This window comes from Trichosurus vulpecula, chromosome 9 (genome assembly GCF_011100635.1).
Source record: "Trichosurus vulpecula isolate mTriVul1 chromosome 9, mTriVul1.pri, whole genome shotgun sequence".
NCBI lineage: Eukaryota > Metazoa > Chordata > Mammalia > Diprotodontia > Phalangeridae > Trichosurus > Trichosurus vulpecula.
The window spans coordinates 129,397,896-129,425,101 of NC_050581.1; the positions used below are offsets into that span (position 1 = coordinate 129,397,896).

General features: G+C 36.5%; 1 protein-coding gene across 1 annotated transcript in view; it reads left to right on the top strand.

The window, feature by feature from the left end:
* The window catches only part of ABCA13 (ATP binding cassette subfamily A member 13), a 519,839-nt gene that overhangs the window by 154,884 nt on the left and 337,749 nt on the right, over positions 1-27,206 (top strand). The window contains exons 20-24 of the mRNA XM_036739641.1: positions 9,008-9,126; positions 9,602-9,774; positions 10,574-10,650; positions 14,548-14,669; positions 26,301-26,492. Of these exons, the coding sequence (XP_036595536.1) occupies positions 9,008-9,126; positions 9,602-9,774; positions 10,574-10,650; positions 14,548-14,669; positions 26,301-26,492 (683 nt within the window). The remainder of the gene's footprint in view (positions 1-9,007; positions 9,127-9,601; positions 9,775-10,573; positions 10,651-14,547; positions 14,670-26,300; positions 26,493-27,206) is intronic.

A 27,206-nucleotide genomic window follows, 5' to 3' on the forward strand; every position in this document is an offset into this window, starting at 1 on the left:
GGTCTAAGGAAGATATTCACATATCCTCAAGCATCAATATTCAAAAGGAATCAACAGTCAGTTCTTATTTGATTTTTTCCCACTACCCCCCCCATATAGTTACTAGTATTATAATAGCATTGACTTCTTTTTTTATTTATTTTTTTTAAATTTAAACAAGTAAATAGCTCTGGGTTCATACAAAGGCTTCACAACTTTTTGTGGTGATATAGAGAGAATTTATTCATTCCACTAAGGGATTGGACTAGATGACCATGAAGGTTTCTTTCAGCTTTATGAATCTATAACTCTGTTTCCTCAACATGCAGTTTTTCTTGCATAGAAGTAATCAGTTAATATGCTGGTTAAGCTCCTCCTCCATTTTTTGTCCCTCTCTTCCTCCTCTTCCTTTTCTTCTTTCCTCCCTCTTTCCCTCCCTTCCTTCCTTCCTTTTTTTCTTAGTTCCTTCCTTTTTTCCTTAGTTCCTTCCTTCTTCCCTTCCTTCCTTTCTTCCTTAGTTCCTTCCTTCTTTCCTTCCTTCCTAACTTCCTTCCTTTCTTCATTCCTTCCTTCCCTCCTCCCCCAACTTAAGTTCCTCCTCTTCCATCACCCTAGGTGGAAGTGTTGTTGTCTTCTTCTTTCAGTCATTTCAATCATGTCTCACTCTTCATGACCCCATTTAGGGTTTTCTTAGCAGAGATACTAGAGTGTTTTGCCATTTCCTTCTCTAACTCATTTTAATAGATGAAGAAGTAAGGCAAACAAGGTTAAAGTGACTTGCCTAGGGTCACACAACTAGCAAGTGTCTGAGGCCAGATTAGAACCCAGGAAGAGGAATCTTCCTGACTGTAGGCCCAGTGCTCTATCTGCTGTGCTGCCTAGCTGCCTTGCTGATGGAAGGAATATCTCTTAAATAATGCCTTATATGGACTTCTCCATTATGCTCATTTTCTACTTTGTATCATGGTTGTTAGCATATAGCATTCACCATTCATCAGTTTAGAAGTAGTTTGAAGACAGGTACCACATATAAGTTAATATTTTCATCTGTGGTTTTTAATCTGAAGTTCATATGAGTAGTTTGGATGGGAAAAAAAAACTTCTTTAGATTCACTAACTTCTAACTAAATTTTAGCATTTTTTTAATTGTTTAAAGACATTATTCTGAGAGGGGGTCCATAAACTTCCTGAGACTATCAAAAAGATTCAGAACATTAAAAAAGGTCAAGAACCCCAGAACTAGAGAGTCTAGCTCACAGTAGACATTTGATCAGTGGATACAGAGTAGATGAATGCCATATCTGTTTCTGAATGCAAATATAAGTGTAACAATTATGTAGATAATTTTCTAAAGAAGACCTATATTTTTAATCAAAGCTGCTATGAAAATAACACATACTAGGCTAAACAAAGTATCATCTTTCTAAATATTCTTTAAGATCATCAAAAACTGCTTTCTAACATGTTTATACAATCTGAGATTGAGTCTGCCACTCAACGGGAGCTGTCTTTGTTTTAATTGCCTAAGCAATATATTGAATCCAGCCACAGTCGAAGACATAATCATTTTGACACTTCACACATGGATAAAGTAATGGCTTTTAAATGAATTAAACATTTAGATTAATACCTCCAGTTAAGTTTATTTTGTAGATCTGCATTACAGCTGCTAAATTGATATAGCATATTTGAAATGACTTATTAGTAACAGAAAATTGATTTTTAATCTTTATATTTAATTATAATCCCTTCTCTCCTAGCACATTCTGTATCAAAGTATTCTAAGCTATTAGTTAGCGCTTCGTGATCTTTGAAAAATTCACTTATAAATTAATTCACATACAAGGAAATAGGCATAGGGCCAAATATTGTAAGGAATTATCGATCCATACCCCTTACTAATTAAGAATTTATGTTTTTTTAAAAAATCTAGCGCATGTAATTCTTATAAAATATTTTTAAAATCTATTTTATTGATTTGTCTTTATATCACAATCGTTTCTAACAATTCTTCCCCGTTCGCCACCTGCAAATTGATCTCTCCTTGGTTAAAAAAAAAGTAACACAAAAAACAGCGGAATCATCATCGTCATCATCGTCATCATCATCATAATCATCATTGTCATCATCATTGTCGCCATCATCAAGAGTGACATTGACAATGACAACAACAAACATCCAACACAGTGGTCTCACCTGACAAAGTATCCAATGTTTCGTCCCATTAGTCTTCTACCTCCCTCCCGTTATTGGTTTTTCAGTTGCTCAGAGATCAGCTTCCTTTTAGTATTTTTTTTAATTGACATTGTCAATTGTACATATTGTTCTTTTAGTTCTGCTTATTTCATTCTGTTTTACTTTATTCAAATTGCCCCATGTTCCTCTGATTTTCTCATAACCATTATTTCTACTAATCGATAATATTCTATTGCATTCATGTACAGGCTTTTTAAAAGTCATTTTACAATTGCTAGGCACCTACTTTATTTCTAATTTTTTGCTACCATAGAAAATGCTGCTGAAATTTTAGCATTTTGGAGCTATAAGAGATCTTTAAGAATATACAGTACACACCCCATCCTCATAAACAAATATATGTTGTCTTGAGAGATCATTATTTTATAATATGAGCATTATAATTTTTCATTAACTTACCTTTTATTAATGACATTTAATCTTAGTTTAACATATGTATATTATCTAAAAATAATAAAACCATTAAAATGCTGTTTTACCTTAAATTTCTATAGAAAATAAGGTCTAATATAATACATAAAGTGTTGGGCCTGGAGTTCGGAAGACCTGACTTCAAATTCAGCCTCAGACACTAGCTAGATGACCCTGGGCAAGTCACTTAACCTCTGTTAGCTTCAATTTCTTCAACTGTAAAATGGGGATAATAACAGCTCCTATCTTCCAGGGTTATTGTGCGGATGAAATGAACTAATATTTGTGAAAAAGGAACAAAGAGCCCCAACAAAATAAAACTGCTTAGTCCAGCACCTGGCAGATAGTATACGCTTTACAAATGCTTATTCCCTTCTCCCCTTACTGTGTGTACTCTTTGAGAAGCACAGAAAAGTGGAGAAGTAACAAGTGTTTAAGCTGCTTTCTCTGGGTGGAGAATTGTTAGAGGGAGAAGCTTACTTCCCCATTCATATCAATCATAGAGAAGTCTGGCCCTTTATCATTGTTGGAGAAAAAATCCACAAGACTTAAAAAAATTTTTTTTTGGAATAGTTAGCAAAGGTCTGTCTGTTTTCATTGGCTCATAGATACGTAATCGAGTCTTTAGAGGTCACCAAGTCCAACAACTTCATTTTATATGTGAGGAAACTGGGATAAAAAGAAGTTAAGTAACTTGTCCAAAGTCACACAGCTAGTGAGTATCTGCACCCAAGTGTTTCTAACTCCAAGCACATTGCCTTATCCACTGAGCTACATTGTGCTATATACTCGTTTGAGGTGGACTAAGAAATACCATACTGTAGCATTATATGGCCTACGTTAATTAGCTTTAAAAAATATGGTACAGTCATTTCTCTCAAGATGATTAACACAATTGTTTAAGCACATTTCATGCAAATATGTTGATTTCTTTCCCAGATATAAAGATTAATTTATCTCCAAAGACAGACACTCCCCAAGTGATATTTGCAAATTTTGTTCATTTTTTTTAAAAAGTGATTTCTGAAGAGAAGAATTTTTTAAAAATAAGGGACTCAAAATATACAAAATAAGGCTTAAAAAGAAAATAATGATAGAGCATATTTTCTAAAAGCAAGGTTTTTGGTAGACATCTTTTATATTAATTTGATGAAGCTTCATCATAGAAAGAATGCTAGCCTTGGAATCTAGAGAACTGGGTTCTAGTTCCAGTTTGGACACTGATTCATCATGTGATCTGAGACAAGTCATTTCATTTCTCTGGGCTGCATCAAACTGAGTGGTTTGGACTAACCTAGTATAAAAGCATGCTTATATGACAACGTTCATGAATCACAAAAAAGAAATTTAATAGTTCAATCCCACAGTCATTTATTAAGCATCTACTGTGGGCCAGGTAGTCTTCTAGGCACAGGAAATACAAAGACAGAAATGAAGACAAAACGTTCCCTGCCCTTAACGAGCTTATAATCTTTTGGGTTGAGAAGTCACTTTCATTAAAAAAAAAAGTTTTGGCACTCATGGAAAAATATCTTTATGCCTTATGTCATAAACACAACCATTAAAAGAAGTTCCTTAAAAGTGAGAAATGAATTTCAAAAGATACGTTTCAGTTAGATTATGAAAAATATGGCATATTGGATGCAGCAACTTAAAATGGAGCAGAGACTGCTTAAATGTACCACGAGATTGCCTACAGAGTAGAGTTGTCATTCCTCCCTCCTGTTTTTGAGGCTGTCTAAAGTCTAGTGCTGCTGACCCTTTTCAGCTTTTCTCTCCCTTCCCTATGCTTTATGCTTCAGCCAGACTGAACTGTTCCTATCCCTTGAACATGCCCTGAACTCTCTCATCTCTGTTCTTTTCTCACTCTGGTCTTTGTTCTTAGAATACCCTCTGAGCCACCAGCTATTGAACACTAACTTTTAATGGTAAACTCAAATCCCACCTCTGTCATACCACTGTCAGCCAGAGAAGATATACATAAAAGGGAACAGCATGGTACTTTGAAAAGAGCACTGACTCTGGGTTCAGAGGACCTGGGTTCCAAATCTTGTCTCTGGTGTTTACTACCTGTGGGACCTTGGGTAAGTAATGGATTGAGAATCAAGGGACCTTAGTCATGTACTCCTGTCATTTTTTACAAACGGAGTTCCAGGGAGTCCCAAGGATACACCAGGAATAGATGGATTAGCTAGATTTTGAACCCAGGTCTTCTGACCTCAAACTCACACTTTCTTTTCCACTGAACCATAACTGCTAAACTTCTAGGGACTTCAGTTTCCTCAACTGTAAAATGAGATAGTTGGACTTCATGATTTCTGAGATTCCTTCTTACTCTAGACCTCTGATTCTATGAAATGAGTAGGGTTAAGGTTCATAAGAAAGAAGTAACATACACAGCATATTGTGGACAGAAGAAAAGTTGTAACTTTTTTGGAAAAGATAGGAGAGAACAATAAAGGCAGGTTTTCTGTCATTAATGAGAGAAAGAGGAGGGGAGAAGGAGGGAGGAAAGAGAGAGGGAGATGAGAGAGAGGGAGAGAGAGAGAGAGAGAGAGAGAGAGAGAGAGAGAGAGAGAGAGAGAGAAGGAGAGGGAGAAGGATGGGAAAGAGGGAGGGGGGGAGAGAGAAGGGAGAAGAAGGATGGGAAAGACAGGGTGGGAGGAAGAGAGAGAGAAGTATAGAATAATTGTCCTTTACTCTTCAATTATGCATACACAACACTTCCAAGTGCATATATCAATTACTTTCCCCCACAGTACAAACTACATAAATACCATTGGAGCACCATTTGTTCTGATGGTAGGGATTTATAGAGGTAATTTTTGTTATATTCTTTCTTTTCTAGTTTTACCTTGAAACATTTGTTTATTTTCAGCATAAACAAGTTAAGATAACTCTATGGAGGATGTTTATTGAGCTCTTGAGTGTTTTCTTCAAGGACTGAGAATTTATGTTAGGAGGAGAGAGACAGCCTTGTCAGGATATTCTTCAGATTATGTTCTGATGGGCTCTGCTTTGAGAATTACAGACTGACCTTGCATGGTTTTCCTAGACCTACTTTCTTTTGTTTTTATTTTGATCCTAGACAAACTTTGGTTCTAGAAATTGCAGTTCATGCATTATGTCTTCATGCTGTCTGAGGGATATAATAGGCTTCTAGGTGTGGACTTTTCCTTCCAAGGGAGGAAAATAATGGAGTCTTCAGAAAAGTCCTAACTATCTTCATGTACCACTTTGCCTATACTTCACATTTCTCCCACATATGTACCTGGTTTAGACTGGTTATATAGAAATGCCACTCAGGATCTGATACTGGTGTCAGTAGGCCTTTGATGACCAGCCTGCTAGCAATTTCCCCTAAAACATTTCTTCTCCAGTTTAAACACTCCTAATTCCTTCAAGAGATCTTTATACATTTTGGATTCTGAATCTATTATCTAATAAGTTAGCTATCCCGCACAGCTTTACATCTTTTGTAAGTTTTGATAAACTTGCTATCTAAGCTTTCTTCCAAGTTAGTAATAAAATTTTTGAACAGCAGAGGGCCGTTAAAAAACATACATATATATACAAACAACAAATTGGGTCATTTTCCTCCAAGTTGAGATTGATCCATTAATGACTATACTTTCTACATCTCTCCACTTAACCAATTTTGTATCCATCTAGCTATTATTATCTAGCACATATCTTTCTACCAGCTATAGAAAAAGCATTGTACTTGAAGGCCCAGGACCCAAGTTTGTAGCTCTCTCAGAACTTAGCACAGTGTTCTGAACCTTTTTGTAAATTCTTCTTTTTTTTTAATAATATTTTCCCCCAATTACATGTAAAAGCAATTTTTAACATTCACTTTTAAAAAAGCTTTGTGTTCCAAATTTTTTTTCCTCCCTCCCTTCCCCTTTCCTGAGACAGTAAACAATCTGATATAGGTTATACATGTAAATCATGTAAAACATATTTCCATATTAGTCATTTTGTGGAAGAAAACTCAAATCAAAAGAAAGGAAGAGTGAAAAACAGTCTGTTTGATCTGTATTCAGTTCTTTTATGGAGATGGATAGCATTTTCATCATGAATCCTTTGGAATTGTCTTGGATCATCGTACCACTAAGAAGAGTTAGGGCGTACACAGTTGTTCATTGTACAATATTCCTGTTACTGTGTACAATGTTCTGGTTCTGTTCACTTCAGTCTGCATCAACTCATGTAAGTCTTTCCAGGTTTTTCTGAAAGCATCATGCTCATCATTTTTTATAGTGCAATAATATTCCATTGCAATCATATACCACGGCTTGTTCATCCATTCCCCAATTGATGGGCATCCCTTCACTTTCTAATTCTTAGCCACCACAGAAAGAACTGCCATCAATATTTTTGTACAAATATGTCCTTCCTCCCCCTTCGCATTTTTTGGATCTCTCTGGGATACGGATCTAGTAGTGGTATTGCAGGATCAAAGGGTATGCACAGTTTTATAGCCTTTTGGGCATGGTTCCAAATTGCTTTCCAAAGGTTGGATCAGTTCAAGACTCCACCAACAGTACGTTAGTGCCACAGTTTTCCCACATCCCATCCAACACTTATCACTTTCCTTTTCTGTCATACTAGCCCGTCTGATAGATGTGAGTTGTTTTAATTTGTATTTCTCTAATCAATAGTGATTTAGAACATTTTCTATGACTACAGATAGCTGTGATTTCTTTGCCTAAAAACTGCTTGTTTATATCCTTTGACCACTTATCAATTCAGTACTGAGTTGTATTTTTATAAATTTGATTCAGTTCTCTCTCTATATATATATTTGAGAAATGAAGTCTTTTTGCAAATCCTTCCCGCCCCCCCCCCCCAATTTTTTGCTTTCCTTCTAATTTTGGTTGCATTAGTTTTGTTTGTACAAAATCTTTTTCATTTAATATAATAAAAATTATCCATTTTACATCTCATAGTGCCCTCAATTTTTTGTTTTATTCTTAATTTTTCCCTTCTTCATAGATCTGACAGGTGAACCATTTCATGTTCTCCTAATTCACTTATGGTATCACCCTTATGTGTAAATCATGTACCCATTATGACCTTTTTTTTTTGTATATGGTGTGAGATGTTGATTTATACCTATTTTCTGCCATACTGTTTTCCAGTTTTTCCAGCAGTTTTGGTCAGATAATGAGTTTTTGTCCCAACAGCTTGGAGCTTGAGTTTATCAAATACTAAATTACTATGGTCATTTACTGCTATATCTCATGTTCCTAATCTATTCCACTGATCCGCCACTCTATTTTTTAGCCAGCACCAGATTGTTTTGATGATTACTGCTGTATAATACAGTTTGAGATCTGGTATAGCTAGGTCACCTTTCTTTACATTTTCCCTCCATTGACTCCATTCACATTCTTGATCTTTTGTTCTTCCAGATGAATTTTGATATTATTTTTTCTAGTTCTATAAAATAATTTTTGGTAGTTTGGTATGGCACTGAATAGGTAGGTTATATAATTGCCATTTTTATTATATTGGCTTGCCCTACCCATGAGTAATTAATATTTTTCCAATTGTTTATATCTGACTTTATTTGTGTGAAGAGTGTTGGTGATTGTGTTTGTATGGTTCCTGGGCTTGTCTTTGTGGGTAAACTCCCAAGTATTTTATGTTATCTACAGTTGTTTAAAATGGAATTTTATTTTATTTTATAATATGGAATCTTTCTATCTCTTCTTTCTGGGTTTTGTTAGTACAATATAGAAAGGCTGTCTTACACTGGGGGTGGAGCCTTGCTGGTGGGCCCCCTAGGGTGTGGTCTGCATGTTCCCCTCCCACCTAGAGAAATAGACTTTTCCTGCTGGCCCTCCAAGCTGTCCTTAGCTGGAAATCTGTTTCACTGCTCCAAGATTGAGTTTGAGGCATTCTTACAAAGTTGTTGGAGGGACATTTGGGAGAACTCAGGTGAGTTCCTGCTTCACTATGCCATGTTGGCTCTGGAATTGCCCCTTGTAAATTCTTAATAAAAATTTATTCAAATGATTCAAAGTTTCATGTGAGTAATTCATAATGCTCTTTGCAATCTTATTTCTTTTTGTGTTTCTTATAGATTTTGTTTTTTACCCCTAGCTCCTCAGTGTTTTTCTTTCTTTTAGAAAATACCTGGGGAAGCTAGGTGGTACAATGAGTAGAGCACCAGCCCTGGAGTCAGGAGGACCTGAGTTCAAATGCAACCTTAGACACTTAACATGCTTACTAGCTGTGTGGCCTTGGGCAATTCCCTCAACTCCAATTGCCCTGCCTTCCCTCCTCAAAAAAAAAATACCTTTGTGATAGGGCTTAATTTTGACTTCTTATTCTTCTGTGTTCCTTCTTGTAGAGGAACCTGCTTTTACTAAGGACATTTTGTGTACTCTTCTGAGCTGCAAAGATGGACTAATAAGACATCTCCTCTTGTCCGTTGTACAAGGAGTTACTTTAGTTCATGGCCACTACCAGGTTTGTTGATTTGTTAATCTAGGACTCTGCATTGTCAGTACCTCACTTACATTTCCTCCCCCCCCCCATTTTTTCTTTTTAATGAATAATCAAGATTGGCATGCTATGATATGTTGGAACTTAGATAGTTTTTTTGTTTTTTGGGGGAGAGGGGGCTAAATTTAACAGTAATTTTTTCTGCATGTACTGGTGAGTTATGGAAGTGTTAATTATAAACCTACTCATAGCTATCTGTCTTTTCATAGTTTAAGACAAATAAATTATGCTAGTGAAGTTTTCCTTTCTCAATATACAAAATATTATCACATGGCATTGTCGATTTCATTAGCATCTTTAAATTGCCACTCAAATTTAATTGTGGGATACAATACAAACTCAACATTTAGATAACATTTAATAAAGTCATTTTAATTGGAATGAATGAAAATATGTCAACACACATGCTTCTTACCTTTGTCACCTCTATGTTTCCTAGGAATTTGAAAATATTTGGTCCTTGTCCAATCCTGGACATTGTGAAAGCCTTTTGCATACCAGCAGCAAGCTTTCTAGTACCTTGGAAAGTTTTAAGAGAAGCCTTGGAAATGCTACAGCCAGAGACTGCGAATGCCATCCAACGTTAGAAGCTGTTAAGCAACGCGTGCAAATGTAAAGCCAGGTTTTATTTAATTTGGTAGTTCAATTTTTTTGACTGAAAATGATGAAATTACCATTTTTCTTTCTTGTTCCAGACCCATGAATTCATCAGGGGAGGAAATTCCCGATGAGGAATGCCAGTTAATTTTCATTCTGCAACTTATGTTTCCCAGTTTCCTAGAAATTAATAAATTCATAAAATGAGTTTGTGACCAAGGTCCTAAGGCCAAGAGATGTCAGGGGTGGAACTTAAGTCTATGCTTTCCTTACTTCAAAGCTTTTCCTGTGCCATATGAAGCTGCTTCATAATAATTACAAGAATAACCATGCTTTCTAATAAGGATCCTAGATTTGTTTTTGTTCTCCAATTACCCAGGTTCCTTACATACTTCTTTAGTGTTCTTTCAATATTTGGGAAATGGAAAACTACTAGATGAGAAAATACACATTTTATATTCAGCAGATGACTTAGAGGTAGAAAGAACAATATTCTCCTAGGCTCCCTGTTGTCCCAGTTCTTGATGTTTCTTCTCTGTTCTCCTTTCACATTGGAAATTGAAGCATTCAGTCTAAAACTATTCATCATGAATCTTTATTCCCTTGGTTCATCTTGGCAGGAAGTCTGAAGAGAAAATGTATTACCATAGTGTATTCATGGACATAAGCAGTTAGATGGTGTCAGGAGAGGCTTGGTGCCTAATTATCTTGTTATCCAGCCCATCTCCTGGGAACTCAGGAAGTCATGTTCACTCCAACATAATTTCTAGTGTTTTATCTTGCCTAATTTAGCATTAATTTTTTGTCATTTTAGGTTGGCCAGAAGCCTTGAGAAGCCTTTATCAGGAGACCCCATTATGGCTTTTCTTAGCAATTTCAGTGTAACTGGGGGTAAGTTCCTGGATTTCTTCCAACAGATAAAATAAATGAGGCATCATTTTCATACATTAACTTAAAGAAGAGACTATAATGAAAGATGGAAGGGATGCCATACCTGTAAAGCATTCAGTGGGTATCTACATATGATATTATTAGTAAAGGAAGCATCATAAATACTTGGGTATTTCCAGGCTCAGTTAGGGTGTATTATTGTGGAGAGAAGAAAGTAATGGACATGGTTCCTGGGTTCTAATCTCTCTCTCCCACTTACTAACTAGCCATGTGATATGACACAAGTCACCTGACCTTTTAGAGTTTTATCATCTGCAAAGGGGGTTGGACTCTAAGGTTCCCTCCAACTCTCACAGTCCATGGTTGTGGATCTTTTTTGGCCAGTCTGAACCAAAATGGGAAATCCTTAAAGGAAGGATCCCTTAGGGCTGGACGGGGAAGCATCAGTTGCACTTAGTGAAGAATGAATTAATTATACTTCATTTAGTAAAAGACTTGGTCTGCTCATTTTCCCCCCACTAACCATGTTTCACGTCATATTCTATAGTCTTCAAATGTCAATGGACCTGTAAAAAAATTCCCCTGTGTTGACTTTACCATGCCATTATCTACTGATTACTTCAGGTGACATTACTTTATGCTGGCTAATTGTTCACTCAGTGTCCTAGTAATGTAAAAACTATTAGATAAGGGAGCCACACCCTAAATATTTAACAAACAGCTTAGAGGCAGAGAGAACAACATTTTTCTGGACTCCTCATTGTCCGAATCTTCATTGCTCTAAACTATTTTCCTGGCCATGTAATGTTTATCATGGCATTTACCAACCACAAAGGAATACTTTAAGGATGCCACTAGCAAGCAGAGTCTAATGAAAACTTAATGATGTGGAAATAGAAAAATAGGTGCTGACATTTCTAGAACATTTTAAGGTTTACAAAGTGCTTTTCATAACAATCTCTTTTGAGGCTCACTACAGTGTGTTAAGGAAAATGGTTTAAGTATTATTATCCCAGTTTATAAGAGAGGAAGATGAGCCTTAGAGATGATAAATGGCTTGCCTGAGGTCATGTAGGTAGGATATGGTTGAACCATAATTTGAATCTGAATCTTTGGACTTTGAGAGCTGTTTTCTTTTCTTTCTGCTTCTTTTTCTTTGAAGTAATTGGGGTTAAGTGACTTGCCCAGGGGCACATAACTGGTAAGTGCCTGGATTTGAACCCAGGTCCTCCTGACTCCAGGGCCAATTCTCTATTTACTATACCAGATCCTGATAGAATTTGGTTCTAGGTATGTGTGTCCAGATGTGGACATTGCTATTACGGTATTCCTTAGTATTTGACAATTCAACATTTAGCAAACATTTACTGTGCCCCTACTATGTGCTTAATGAGGTCTACTCCTGTTCCCTCATGCACTCATTAGGAATGTGCCTTCTCCTCGGACTCAGATAATTATAGGCAGTGACTGCTATTGGGTTTCATTACTTGTAACTCTGCTAAACAAACCTCTAGGGAGGACATATAAAGAGATTCTTTCACTATTTTTTAAAACCTCATTGAGACACAAGCCAGTCTTTTGCTTACTTGCCTTTTGTCTTCTGACATTTTAAAGCATAGCAGCAAAATAATTAACACAAAACCCCCAAATAATTCCAGGAATTTTTGGTTTAAAAATGGTGAACCCTAAATGGTCTTCTGGGCTTTGGCATTAAGAAGTCAGTCCTTGATGATATCTTATTATTCTGACAAGAGAGATGTGTTGAGAGGTTTTTGGTGTTTGGAAGGTGTCATCTCAGACTTTGAGTGATAAGCAAGACAAATATCTTCTCCTGAAATACTTTGGGGATCTGTGATTTTGTCCATGTTGGTTTTCAAGATTTGGCTGTGGCCAAAAGAATCCAGTAGCCTACCTGATGACAAGTCTTTCCAAACTTAGCTAGGTTGGTCGTCAGACATCTAGTACTCGGTATATCATTTGACCTGTACTTGGCTTTTCCAGTTTGGTTTGATCTCACAAGACTTACTTTCTGCTGGTCTTTTAAATATGCAGTTATGACCATGCCACAGTTAGAGGTAGGCTTTAGTGAAGTTTTTCTGTAGCAGGTTTCATAAAATATAATCAGATTGATGGAAATCTTATCTACCAAACATAGAATCATAGGTTTTGAGTTCTAAGGAGCTTGAGAGGTCATCCAATTCAAATCCCTCATCTTGATGATGAGAAAAGGAAAGTGCATAAAGTTTAAGTGACTTACCCAAGACTATACAAGTAATAAATGGGAGAACAAGAATTTAAACCCAACCCTAGGTTGAAATTTAGGTCCTCTGTCTCTTAATACAGTGTTCCCCCACCCCTACACTGAACAGCGCTGCTCCACAACAATAATGTTGTTCTAAGCTTGAGGACTATTGCACCTCTCTCTTATCAAAACCTATTAGAAGAATATTTACAATTCTGATTTATGTTAAGAAACTTTCTTCACCATAGAGCCAAGTAAAATGTTATAAGTATGTGTTCTATTTTATGCACTTCTATCTACATTTGAAGGGATATTCTCATTTGCAGTATTTTTTGGGGGGGTGGTATGGACTTTATTTACTATTGAAGTAATGACTTTAGAGATAGGATCTTAAAAACACTGTGAGCCATCAAATTTAAACTATAAATATGCTGAAATATTTCTGTCATGTCATCTTCTGTGTTGCTCTTACTTCATCTGTCAAATGAGCATTTAGTTTCAGCTGCTTACCTCAACTGTAAAATGGGCATTTAATTTAAAAATGGCATTATAGTATTTAAAATTAATTTATATAATATAGTTAATATACATGTAATTACGTATGATATATAATTATATATAGTTAATATACAAATAATATAATTTATAATTATAATAATCAATATTTACAATGGTATAATATAATTAGCATTTATATAGTGCTGTAAGTTTTGCAAAATGCTTTATAAATATCTCATTTAATATAACACCTCTGGGCAGTAGGTGCTGTCATTATTATCCCATTTTATAGATGAGGAAACTGGGGTGAACAGAGTTTATGTGACTTGCTCAGGGTCACAAACTAAGTGTATGAAAATGGATTTGAATTCAGATTGTTCTGATTCCAGATTCAGTGCTTTATGTACTGTGCCTCTGAGCTGCAAAAGAAAAGGAATTTAATGACGCTTGGACAGATGAGCTAAGAAAAACACAGAAGATAATATGGCAAGGAAACTTTAGTGTATTTACTATTTCCGACAGCATTGTTTCAGCCAATTTAGACTACTAATTATTCTCCCAGCTCAAGGTTCCTTGTCCCACTTCTGTACATTTGAACAAGCTGTGTCCCTGTTCTTGGAATTCACATTCCCCCAGCCCCACCATTAAACCATTAAAGGATTTCAGTATTCTAAATACTGATTCATTTCATTAATGTTTCAGATGTGAGGGTAAAGGATAAAGGCAAAGATTCCTTCTGTTGCTTCAAGATTACATTCCTATATCACCTTTTTGAAAGATTCCTTGATGCCCCCAGCTGTTATTTTCCTGGCTCTGAATCACCTTGTATCTATTTCTCCTCATACGTACTGGATCCTTTCAGTAGAAAGCAAGCTCAGAGAGGCAAGGACTGTTTCGGTTTTTGCTTTGAGTTCTCAGCGCCCAGACTGGCATGTGGTAGGCATTCAATAAAAACTTGTGGATGAGACTTGTTAAGTTCTCAGTTGTAATAAGAAATCTTCAGTAAAATTTAGAAATTTTCAAGGGTGCATGTGAAATAAATGCAACTCACTACGATTATAATTGTTTTATGTCTGATCTCCTTCCCCAGAGCCCCACCATTAACCATTAAAGCATTTCCGTATTCTAAATACTGCTTCATTTCATCAATGTTTCAGATGTGAGGATAAAGGATTGTGTGCAGAATGTCACCAAGTTAACAGAGGAGCTACGTTCTTTGACCACTATCTCAGAAAAAACCATCAGTAGTATTCTAGAAGCAAATATCTCACATTCAAAGGTAAGAATAGGGAAATGAGAAAAGATGTCTCTTTCTTAGCGTGATTGTCTTCAATTGCTTTTGCTTTTTTTTTTTGAAGCTATTCTTTCTGTAAAGGGAGAGGTGTTTATTATTCTAGTTCTAATCTGTGTGAAAAGATTGGGGTCAGGGAATACCCATTGTTTATTAGGGAGTGCCCTTCCTTAAGCCACCAGAGCCTTCCAGAAATGTGTATACACTGAAATTTTGTAAATCGAGTTGTATTTTTCTACTGAGAATGCAGGAATATGCTTCTGACATTTTAAATTCAGGTTTGTTGCCCATCAATATTTCCACTGAATAGTTAATGATTTGTGGCAGACACCTACTATGGGATCTCAATATTCAAAGAAATCACTTTGTAAAGTGATTTCTTTACTTTGTAAAGTAAGTCCTTTTTATGATGCAATTAATCACCCATTAGTTTTGTTTAGGTGATTTAATATTATAGTTTCTTAAAAGATATTAAATACTATCTTTGTATATGGGCAGTTTAAGACTATTCCTACGGTATTTTATACCTGGATGTGCAAGTTATTTAGTTATTGGATTTTTAAAAGTCTAATATTTCCATTCTCCATCATCGCTTTCTCTATGACAGGCTCCATTCTTTGCACCATGGCTTTCAATGGACCCTATTTTAAATGCATTTGGGGACTGTATATGCGTTATTTAAAATTCATACATGGTTTAGTGCTTATCACTGGAACACTTTACCTTGAAGAATAATTCAATTACAGTTGGGGAAATTGGAATTTACGGAAAGTTTCCAATGCAGTATTTGTGCTTTGTAACTTGCTTGAGTATCAGTATTGTTTTTTTTTAAGACCGTTCTGATTTTTTTTTAAAGCATAACTTTTCATGAAGAATATAGCTTAATGATTAGATCTGCGGTTGTTGTTGGGGGGCAGCTAGGTTGTTCAGGGCCAGTCCTGGAGTCAGGAATACCTGAGTTCAAATCCAGCCTTAGACACTTACTGGTTCTTTGACTCAGGGAAAGTCCCTTAACCCTGTTTGCCTCAGTTTTCTTATGTGTAAAATGAGCTGGAGAAGGAAATGGCAAACCACTCCAGTATCTCTGCCAAGATACTGACCCAAATGACGAAGAGTTGGACATGACTGAAAATGACCAAACAGCTATAGCTAAATGGCTAGAGGGTCTGCCTTAAAGTCAGGAAGATCTGGGTTCAAGTTCTATTTCTGAACTTGCTGTGTGATCCTGGGCATGTCATGTAGTCTCTTAGGTCCCTAGGAAATTCCTCAAGGCCACAAGGGAGGCTGTGTGATATAGTGGAAAGTTTAAAAGATCAGAAATCAGAGGATCTGGATTAGAATCCCTGCTTGACCACTTACTACCTATCTCACTTTGGGCAGGCCATTTAAACTCCCTGAGTCTCAGTTCACTCATCTGCAAGTTGAGGGAGTTGGACCACTTGAACTCAGGAAAGCCCCTTCCAACTCTCAATCTATGATTCTGTGAGCCTAAGTTACACAGGAGTTGTCAATCCTCATCAACAGAGGGAGGTTCCACATTGATACTGATAAAATCACAGTACACATGTATGTATGCGTGCTTACATGCATTCATATGTATTTATGGACCATTTCTCCATTGTGGATTGACAATTCCCTCATAATTAGGCTCACATAGTTTGCATACAAACACACATAAATATACATACATGCACATATATACACATATAGGTGTATACACATGTGTATATGTGTGTATGTATATGTATTGTATATATACATTATATATTTATTTATTTATATGGGTATTTATGTGGAGTATTCAGGGAGGACCAGAACTTCTGCTATGAGGGCTTGCCAAGCCTGTTTCTGGGCTGTTCATTCATCTTTGTTGTCTACCTGCCACTTGACTCTCATCTGTGGCTTCAAATAACTGTAGTCTGCTTAGCAGCCATACCCCAGTAAAACTATCTTGGCAGAAAGGCTAAGCCAGGTTGAAGGTAACTGACAGGCCTCAAACCCTTTGGTGAGTTAGGGGGATATCTACCCCATGCATGAAAAGACTTTCCCTGGCAGAATGGGCAGATGCCACGAAAGTGCCTGAAGCAGGCACTGTGGAGCACTTAGAGTTTGGTCGGATATCAAAGACACCAACGTCATCCACTGCATCCTGGGCCATTCGCAGTCATCTTGACTTTTGTTTTGCTGCTGGGTTTTGATGACTTTGGAAGAAAGAGGCAGATGACTTTGTGCAACTCTGCCTCATTTAAACCCAATTCACATTCAAGTCAAAATATCACCTGATATATTTCACAGTCATAGAATCTCAGTTATAAGAGATTCTGTATAAATCCTTTATCCCAACACATGCCTGAGCAGGGATGTTCTCTAAAGCATCTCAATAAGGAGTCATCTAGATTCCATTTGAAGACCTCTAGTGATAGGAGGACTCAGTGAAGCAGCCTATGACACTTTGGACAGCAGTGATTGTTAGGAAGTTTTTCTTTATGTTGTTCAAATCTGCTTTTCTACAACTTTCACCTGTTACTCCAAGTTCTTCTCTCTGTGAACAAACAAGGGGCATTTCCTCTTTTACATGAGAACCATTCAAATATTTATATGTAGTCATCATGTTCAATGTATTTTTCTTACACCTGGATCCAATTGGGGTAAAAAAAGAATCTTCTAACAATTTTAATATTATTTAAATATGTAATATGGAAAATATGATTCAAATTTCAGAAATTAATTTTATGGCCACTTTTTCAGGAGCATGAATGAAGTTAGACATGTGTGTAATGGAGAGGAAATGCTATCATTAATGGCTGGGTGACAGTAATGTGACCAAAATGAAATTTAAAGCAATCTTTGTCCTCATGACCACTGTGGGGGAAGTGAAGAAAAGGCAATGGAAGAAGTAAAGAAGAAATTTGATATCAGTATCTGGTGGTATCAATGTGTGACTCTTAAAGTTACTGATTTTTATAATAATTTAATTATAATTGGTGACCAGAAAGAATAAAAATGACACTGATATTTACATCGGTGACTTTCAACCATTGATCTGGTTTATCCCTCTCAGGGGTATCTCTTGGAGTGTTTTGAAATTCTCTTCTCAAACCATCTTAGAACATAATCATAATTTCTTTGAACTTACATGAAAATAGATACTATACAACAGTTCTAGAAGTAGGGAAGGAATTTTGAAATGAATGATAGGGTGGTTCCATTCCAAGACAGGAGGGACAATTATAGACAATTAAAATACAGGTATATAAATGGCAAGACCATATGTGCCTCTGTGATAGAGACTCCTCAAACATTGTAGAATAATGATGGACCAAGTGATGTTCACAGAAAAGATTCTGGTTTGCCAGATTTCTGGAAAACATAATGTGTTGCTTTCACTTCCATAATGTGACAAAGTTAATTTAGTGCCTGCAAAAGAAGATAGGCCAACCATGTTGGCAGGTGCATTCTTCAATCTCACAGCTTTGCTCAGGCATCCTTCCAACAAGTCTATTCAGTTTTTTTGCTTCCTTGTAAATAATGCCAGCAAAATGATTGGTCATTAAACTCAATATTTGCCCAGTTGGTTTGCAACAATAGTTTAGTTTCTTGTTGACTCCATGTATAACACTCTTGGTTTATCATAGCCAACATTCTCATGGTGTTTTCACATACTGTCTCATACAATCCTCACAATGATCCTGTGAGGTATGTCAGCCCTATTTAGTAGCTGAGGAAATTGTGGCTAATATAAAACTGATTTGTTCAAGATCATCTGGGAAGTGGTGGAGAAGTGGCCCTTCTTGCTAAGGCAAATCCCTCTACTTGTATGTTTATTGCCATTCCTACCTGTCTGCTCCACCAGATTGCTGCTGTTATCACCCCTCAACCCCCCAGTCTTTCTCCATTCGTTCCTTCTGGCTTCCTATAAACAAGCCCATGCATGCCATCTCTCATTCTTTAAAAACAATAACAACAAAAGCCTTCACTAGATGCTCCCGTTTTCTACTAGCTATCTCTCCATATATCTCCCCCCACCACCTCAGTTAAATTTCTTGAAAAAATCCTTTTACACGAGGTGCCTCCACTTCCTTTCCTTTCATCTTCTGAACCCACTCTGATCTGGCGCCCAGCCTCATCATTTGATTGATTCTACTCTCTTTGAAATTACCAATGATCTCATAAGTGCAAAATCTAGAGGCCTCTGCTCAGTCCTCATCTCTCTGCCCTCTCTTCGTTATCTGACCCTATTGACCACCCTCTCATTCTGTTCCTCTCTCCTCTCTGGGTTTTTGTGATGTTGCTCTCTTGGCTCTCCTACCGGCAGATGGTTCCTTCTCAACATCCTCTGATAGAGCTCCACTCATGCAGTGTCCACTACCTGTATGTGTCTCTCAGTGAATTATCCTGAGCATCGTTCTCCTTCCTTACTCTCTGACTTGGTGATCTCATCAGCTTCCATTGGTTCATTTATCATTTTTATGTGGATGACTCCCAGATATCTTACATCCGTTCCTAATCTCTCTCCTGAGTTCTAGTCTTACATCATGACCTATCTATCAGATATTTTGAAATCAATGTTCCATAGCCATCTTAATATGTCCAATATATTACTCATTATCTTTCCTTGCAAACCCACCCCTCTTCTAAACTTCCCTTTGAGTGTTGAGTGCACCACCATGTTTCTAGTCATCCACTGAGGTTGTGAACCTGTCTCCTTTCTCTGTCTTTCTCTGTCACTCATCGCACATACCCCAAATCCTGTTGTTTATATTTCATAGTGCATAGCTTTAGACTGGGAAGGGACTTTATATTGTGTGAGTCCAACCTCCTGCTTTTATAGAAGAGGAAACTTAGGTCCATAGAGGCTCATGATTTGCCTAGGATCATCCAGCTTCTAAGGTTAAGCAGGATTTGAACCCAGGTCTTATGACTCAAGGTCCAAAGCCATAGCCGTTATATCATAATTTCCTATACATACTCTTCTCTCCAGTCATACAACGATCACCCTAATTCATATATTCATCTTTTCTGGATGATTGCAATGACCTCCAGATTCGTCTTTGTGCCTCAAGTCTCTCTCTATTCTAATTTGTCATCCACAATTTGCAGAATGTCATCCTTCCTCATTCAGTCATTTAGATGCCTGAGCTTCTTAAAGGCCTCCCTCATGACCCATCTTCTTCATGAAGCCTTTGATGATCTACTTTGCCCCCAGTCATTAGTGCTCCTTACCTCTTCAAATTCCTTTGTACCTATTTGTATATGTATTGTTTTACCAACTGGACTATAATAAACTCATTGAGAGAGGGTACTCCTTCTCTTTTGTATCCCTACTGCCGAGTATAGTATCTTGTATAGAGTAGAGGGGTAATACATTTTTTGTTGAGTTGTATTGAGGATATATTAAGTTGAGAGATTTGTGTTGAGAAAGAGGACTGGGATTAGGACATGAAGATCTAAGCAACTCTGGTATAGTGGAAATAATCAGAGGAGCTGGTTCAAATCCTACCTCTTTCTTATGTTGACTACCTGTATAATCCTTAGCAAATCAATTAGCTTCTCTGGACCTTAGTTTCTTCATGTGTAAAATGAGATTGACTCAGTGGTCCCTTCTATTTCTAATGATATTAACATGAAAGTGCTTATAGCAAATCAGAATCTTTCATGGACCTATTTTTATTTTAAGTAAAATGGAAAAAAAAAGAATATAACTCAACAGAAATATTGTTGAAAGGAATATAGTGATTCTGTATAGGAACTCTTAAGAGAAAATATTTGCATATATATACATATATATAAAATATTATTACTTTTAATGTTATGATTACCTGTGTGACTTGTTCCCTCAGGGTTAGAAAGGAGGTAGTCTGATAAGAAAATGTAAGTTTCATTTATGAAGCCTTACCTTTCATTCATGCTTTGGACAGCAAACACAGCTTTCTGATCTTTTCCTTTTAAGGATATTATGAAATCAAGGCATATAGGTGACTGAAATGGTTTTGTTGCCACTTTTAAAAAATCCATTCTTCACTTGCTGGAATGTGTTAGAAAGGGCTTGTCCTTTAGCTGTTGGTGTTTTGAGACAAACTCAGTGAGTCAGCCAGCCACTGGATGTCACTGATGTTCTGTTATGACCAGGTTCTACCTACTAAACCACTGTCCCATTTGAGTAATTTTGTGAGACATGATGTCTTTACTTAGGAATGATTTGTCTTTCTTCTGCTAATTCTTTGTCAAGGAAATAAATGTGGTCTGCTTAGGACATAGGTAAAAAGAGGAGTAGAGGTAAAAAAAAAAGCTTCATTATTGTGAGTTCAAGAAACCATTGTATTTTTTACACAGATAAAAGAATACACATGAATACAAATGTATATAGCCATTATGTATCCATATATTTAGCTAATATATAGTTATGCCCCCCTCTCTGTATGTAGATATATATGCTGGTTAGTAGCTACATTTGTATGGTTTTTTCTACATGTGTACATATGTGTGTGTATCTATATCTATATATCTATATATTTATATCTATCTATCTATCTCCATATCTCCGTGTGGTCGCTTAACAACTTTCTTCCCTCATCCTTAACCAGATCTGCTTTCCCTCCAAATTCCCCATCTTTGCAGATAAACCCTCTCTCTTTCCAATCATACCTTATTTAAACAAACAAACACAGCAACAAAAACCTTAAAATCACAGGTTTTGAGCTGGAAGAATCCTCAGAGGCCATCTAGTCCCATTCCCTCATTTTAGAGGTGAATTAGTCAAGGCTTAGAGGAGAGGATAAGTGATTTGCTCAAGGTAACACAGTTAATGAGGAGCAGAGCCAGGATCAGAACTCAGGTCTGTTGACTCATTGTTCTTTCTCCTTAAGTGGTTTCCCCTTGTTTCAGTTGAGGTGGAGACATTTATTACACTTCACTACATAGAGTACTATACTGAGCTTCAAGATGAAGTTTAGCTAAGTTATGTTCCTACCTTTTTAGAGATAAGAAATCAATACAAAAATTGTCCTAATACAAAATATTACATGATAAAAATTCTCAAGAGTTAACCTCCCTGCCCACAATTTTATGTACATTCTCAGAGGGATAGTCATTATAAACCCTGGGGATAAAGAAAACAATGTAGTTATTCAACAAAAGTAATTCTTGCTAAATAAAAATTAGAACAGTCCAAGTTTGGATTGGCTATCTCATGTAGCAGTGAGTTCTTTATGGCTGGATGTGTTTAAGTAGAGGATAGAATCCATCTGATGGATTGTCACTTTTTTGTAATGTTGTAGAAGGTATTCATTTTTCAGGTTGGGATAGGACTAAAAGACCTCCAGGGTTCTTTTCAACTTTAATATTTTGAGAATCTGTGAATGATTGACAGACCTAGAGAACCACAGAAGTTGCAATTTATAAATTAAAAGGGACCTCAGGAGTTAGCTAAGGTCCTGACCAGTTCAGAATCACCTTCTAGAATGTTTGATGTGGAGGGGCTTGCTATCTTTTGAGCTAGCTTTTTTTGTATTGTTGGACTCTGTTCAACAGAAATTCATTTCTTCTATTGGGTTCAAATATGCCCCCTAAAAATCTTTCATCCTAGTTCTACTTTTTGGAGTAGCATAATGTGTCTCTTTTCTCTTTTGCTAGATAGACTTTCAAATATTTTCAGTCCCCTTCCTCTTTAGTATTAATTTCCTTAACTCAGTGGTCCTCAGACTTTTAGGTCTCAGTCTCAAAGACCTTCATTCACTCTTAAAAATTATTCAGGACTTCAAAGAGCTTTTTAAAAAAATTATATTTAATTTATTTATTTTCAGTTTTCAACATTCACTTCCATAGTTCCATAGGTTTTAAATTTTCTCCCCCTTCATCCCTCCTCCCTCCCCAAGACAGCATGCAATCCGACATGGGCTCTACACATACATTCCTATTCAACACATTTTCATGTTAGTCATGTTGCATAGGAGAATTGTAATAAATGGGAGAAACCATGAGAAAGAAAACAAAATAAAAGAGAAAAGAGTCTGCTTTGCTCTGTATTCCAACTCCATAGTTCTTTCTCTGGATGTGGATGGCATTTTCCATCATGAGTCCCTTGGAAAAGTTTTAGGCCCTTGCATTGCTGAGAAGGGCTAAGTCCATCAAAATCAGTCCTTGTACACTGTGGCTGTTACTGTGTACCATGTTCTCCTGGTTCTGCTCAGTTTTGATTCAGCATCAGTTCATATAAGTCTTTCCAGGTTTTCCTAAACTCCACCTGCCCATCATTTTTTATAACACAATAGTATTCCATTACATTTGTATACTACAACTTGTTCAGCCATTGCCCGATTGATGGGCATCCCCTTGATTTCCAGTTCTTGGCCACCACAAAAAGAGCTGCTACAAATATTTTTGTACATGTGGGCCCTTTTCCCATTTTTATGATCTCAAAGAGCCTTTGTTTCTTGTGGATTATAAATATCAATATTTACCATACTAGAAATTAAAACATACTTTTAAAAGTATTTATTTGTTCTTTAGTAATAATAAACTCATTACATGGTAATATAACAATTTTTATTAAATATATTTTGAAAACAAAAACATTAATTGGAAGAGTAGATTTTTTTACATATTTTTGCAAATCACTTTAATGTCTGGCTTAATAGAAGATATTCTTATGTCTACTGCATTCATTCTGCTGCAATATATTGTTTGGGTTGAAGTAATGAAGAAAATCAGGCCTCATACAGATAATATAGTTGGAAAAGACAAATAACATCTTGGTATTATAGTGAAAATAGTTTTAACCTCATGAAACTCTGCTTTTCCCCCTTTTCCCTGAAAGGCTCTCAGGATCCCTCTGAGTCTATGGACCACACTTTAAGAATGGCTGCTCTAGCTAAACACCTATAGTTTCCATATTTCTTGATTGTATTATATGCTTTGAGACTTCTTACCATCCTGGTATCTATCTCTTAAAATGTGGACTCCAGAACTGCATCTAATATTCCAGATGTGAATGGGCTGACCAAAGTACCGTAGACCTCTGACATTCCTTGATTGCCATAGTATACAACTGTTCATGCAATAAAAGGTGAAATTAACTTTTGGGGCAGCTCTTAGAACCATATTTTTGGATCAGGTTGAGTTTATATTGAATTAAAATTCCTAGGTCTTTTTTCACATCAACTTCTCTGAAGTCAGATCTTGTCCATCTTCACTCATATATCAGACTTAAAAAAGACCCAGAAACCAAATTCAAAGACTTAAATTTATATGCTGTATGTTTCAACTTTGGCTTTGGTTCCACTCCAGCTTGTGGTGATGGTTTCATATCTTTGTACAGTTTGCATAATGCTTTGAATACAATAGGGCATCTAACAATGTGGAAGCATGAATGAGTCTTAAATCCTGGGGTCAAATCATGCCTTTGATACTTAAGTAAATCTGTGACCTTGGCTATGCTACTTCACATTCCTGGTCCTCAGTTTCCTCAGCTGTTAAATAAGAGTATTGAACTAGACCAATATATATGATCTTTTGAACAAAAACTGGCAGTGGAATGGATTTGGCCCTGAGGCCATAGTTTGCCAACCCCTGAACTAGGTGGTCATTGAGGTCCCTTCCATCTTTACATCTATGGTCTAATGAATACATTAACTGCTCCTACATAGATATTACGAATTTTCTATATTTTTATCTAAATAATCATACAAATGTGGAATGGAATAGTAGCAAGGACACATCTCTTTGATATGCAACCTTCCTCTAATCAGAGGTTCTTAACCTTTTTGTGTGTCATGGACCTATCCCTTTGTCATTCTGGTGAAACCTATATACCCTCCTGCTCAGATTAATATTTTTAAATGCACAAAATAAAATACCCAGGACTATAAAGAATATCAATTATACATTTACCAAAATATATTCCAAATCACATAAATATGTTTTGATTGTTTATACCATTGTATGACTGATGTCATATCTCCCCTATGTTAGAATGGATGATTGAGAATTTTACTATATTGGGAGCTAACAAATACAAGACTTGAAAGCTTTTCTGGTACATCTCTAAACAAATCAGTTACTTCCTTTGTGAACTCATCTATTTATTTTTTTGCTTATTTATTTATCCAGCTATTAATTAATTAATTAATGTATTTATTCATTAATTCATTCATTCATTTATTTATCTATCTATTTCTTTATTTATTTGCTTATTTATCTATTCATTCATCTATTCATTTATTTATTTATTTATTTATTAATTTATTCATTCATTCATTTATCTATCTATCTATCTATCTATCTATCTATCTATCTATCTATTTATTTATTTATTTGATGTCTCCCTGTATTCCATATTTCCCTCCTCATTTTTAAGCTCTATCAAAATTACCAGTAGGTAAGATAACCCACTGGGGTAATGCCTTCCCAGATTTTATTGTCAGAAATGCTCCCTTCTTAGAAACTCCATTGTCAGCATCATCCCCCCAGGTTATGATATATCAGTCAGTCAGGAAGCATTTATTAAATGTTCACTGTGTGCTAAGGACCATGCTCAGCCCTTGGGATACATTTATAAGCAGAAAGACAGTCTCTGCCCTCAAGGAGCTTATATTCTACTGAGGAAAGACAATACAAAAAGGGAGCTGAAGGGTGTGGGATTGGGGGAAATGTACCTGGCATGGCAGCAGGGGTAGAAAAAGTCTTGTGGAAATGAGTCAGCAGTGCAGCCTGAAGAGGAAGGAGAGCATCTTTGCCCTGGCACTCCACCTAAAGTAGGAGGTTAGAGGAACCAGCCAATCAGAAGGTGAGGCCTCAGGTGTGGAGGGTGATCCAAAGGCTTTAGCTCAGTGGAGAGTTGTATCCTTTTTTGAAAGAGTCAAGCTTATCTGCTCATAAAAGACAATTTGGTACACTGGTTAAAAGTGAACTTAGAGGTCTTAGAGTAGGAAGATTTAAGTTGAGTCCTGGCTCAAACACTTTGTAATGGTATGACTCAAGGCAAGTCATGTAACCTCTCAGAACCTCAGCTTCCTCATCTGGAAATGGGGATATTATTTGTATGGCAAACCTTCCAGTCTTTTTGTAGGACTTTATTAACCTTAAAACATTATATGAAATGAGTTATTATTAATTTTATGATAAAGTCTTACTCTGAACTCTCATTACAGTGTCAAGGTAACCCTGAGTTCTCAAAGACTGTGTCAGTATTAGCTATGACTAATACCAATTAGTTGAGAAGTATTTTAGTGTGGTCATGGCAACAGACCAACACTGCTGCCTAATGAAAGTATGTTGGATTTTATGCCAGAGAACCTGGTTTCATATCTAGACTCTGTTATTTATTACTTGTTAACTTTTGTCAAATCACTTAAACTCTCTAGGTCTCAGTTTCCTATAAAATTAGTTGGGAGAGGGGAAGGTTGGGCACTCTCAGGTAAGATCTCTGAGGTCTCTCCTGTCTCTTGATTTATGATCCTGTGACCAATCTAGGTAAGTTCAGAGTGGCTTGTTGGTCAATAAGTGACTGTTTTTTTTCCTTGGTTCATGATAAGCTATTAAATAACAGAAATCATTAATGTTTATATGAATTGTTTTTATATTTTAGGCAAAGTCAATACTAATTTTTATTCTTTTAACTAGTTACTTTCCAGTGCCCTTACAGTAGCTTTGGCTGGAAAATGCGATGAAGAAGTTATCGGCCTCTTGCTGACACTTCCTGCAGATGGAAAAGCTCTTGCAGCTAGAGAATCGTGTGTTCTGCCTGCATCGGACATGTATACTTTGATTGTACTCATTAGTCGGAACCTGGATTTGCATAGTGTCATTTACAAAGTAAGAAGATGATGTTGTCTTGGGGTGTGGGTTGCTTTTTACTGCTGGTTCACTCTGTAGGTGATGTTAGTAACAAAAGAAATATATATATTAGTGCAAACAATCAAATTGTCCCTGTGACAGAATCTAGATTCTAGACAAATGATGAGAAAATTCATAGTTGCCACTCTAGGTATCTTCCAACATCTCATATGCTTATCCCTGACAGAGTTCTGCAGAGTCTTACAGTTAGAGCCAAATTATCAGTTTTGGCATACAAGGCAACTACCACAAACCTTTTCCAGAAGCGATTAGTATTTAGCAAGCCCATAGACATAGGGGAGATCAAAGAATGTTAGGAAGAAGTTTCCCCACACAAATAGCAGTTAAGTTTGCTGCTTTAACTAATTATTCTCACAATCTAGGTGCTAATCTCTGTTATTACCTAGACTTTCCGCTCTATCCTCTGGAATACCTGTTTCATAGGCAACAAACTTCCCTTTGTCTTTTCCTCTCTTACTCCTGTTCACTAGCTCTTACCTAAACCTAGCTTCCACCTGAGGATACAGCCTCCCTGGCCACCCTTTCCAGTATTGGCTGCACCTTCACTCAGTCTCCTTAGCTCTCTGGTCAAGGCAGGGGAGTTGGAACACTCTTTGCTCCCCATCACCACTTCTAGGTTCTGTCCCTTCTTTTACCACTTAGTAAACTCTCTTCCTTTGAGGGTCATGCTAT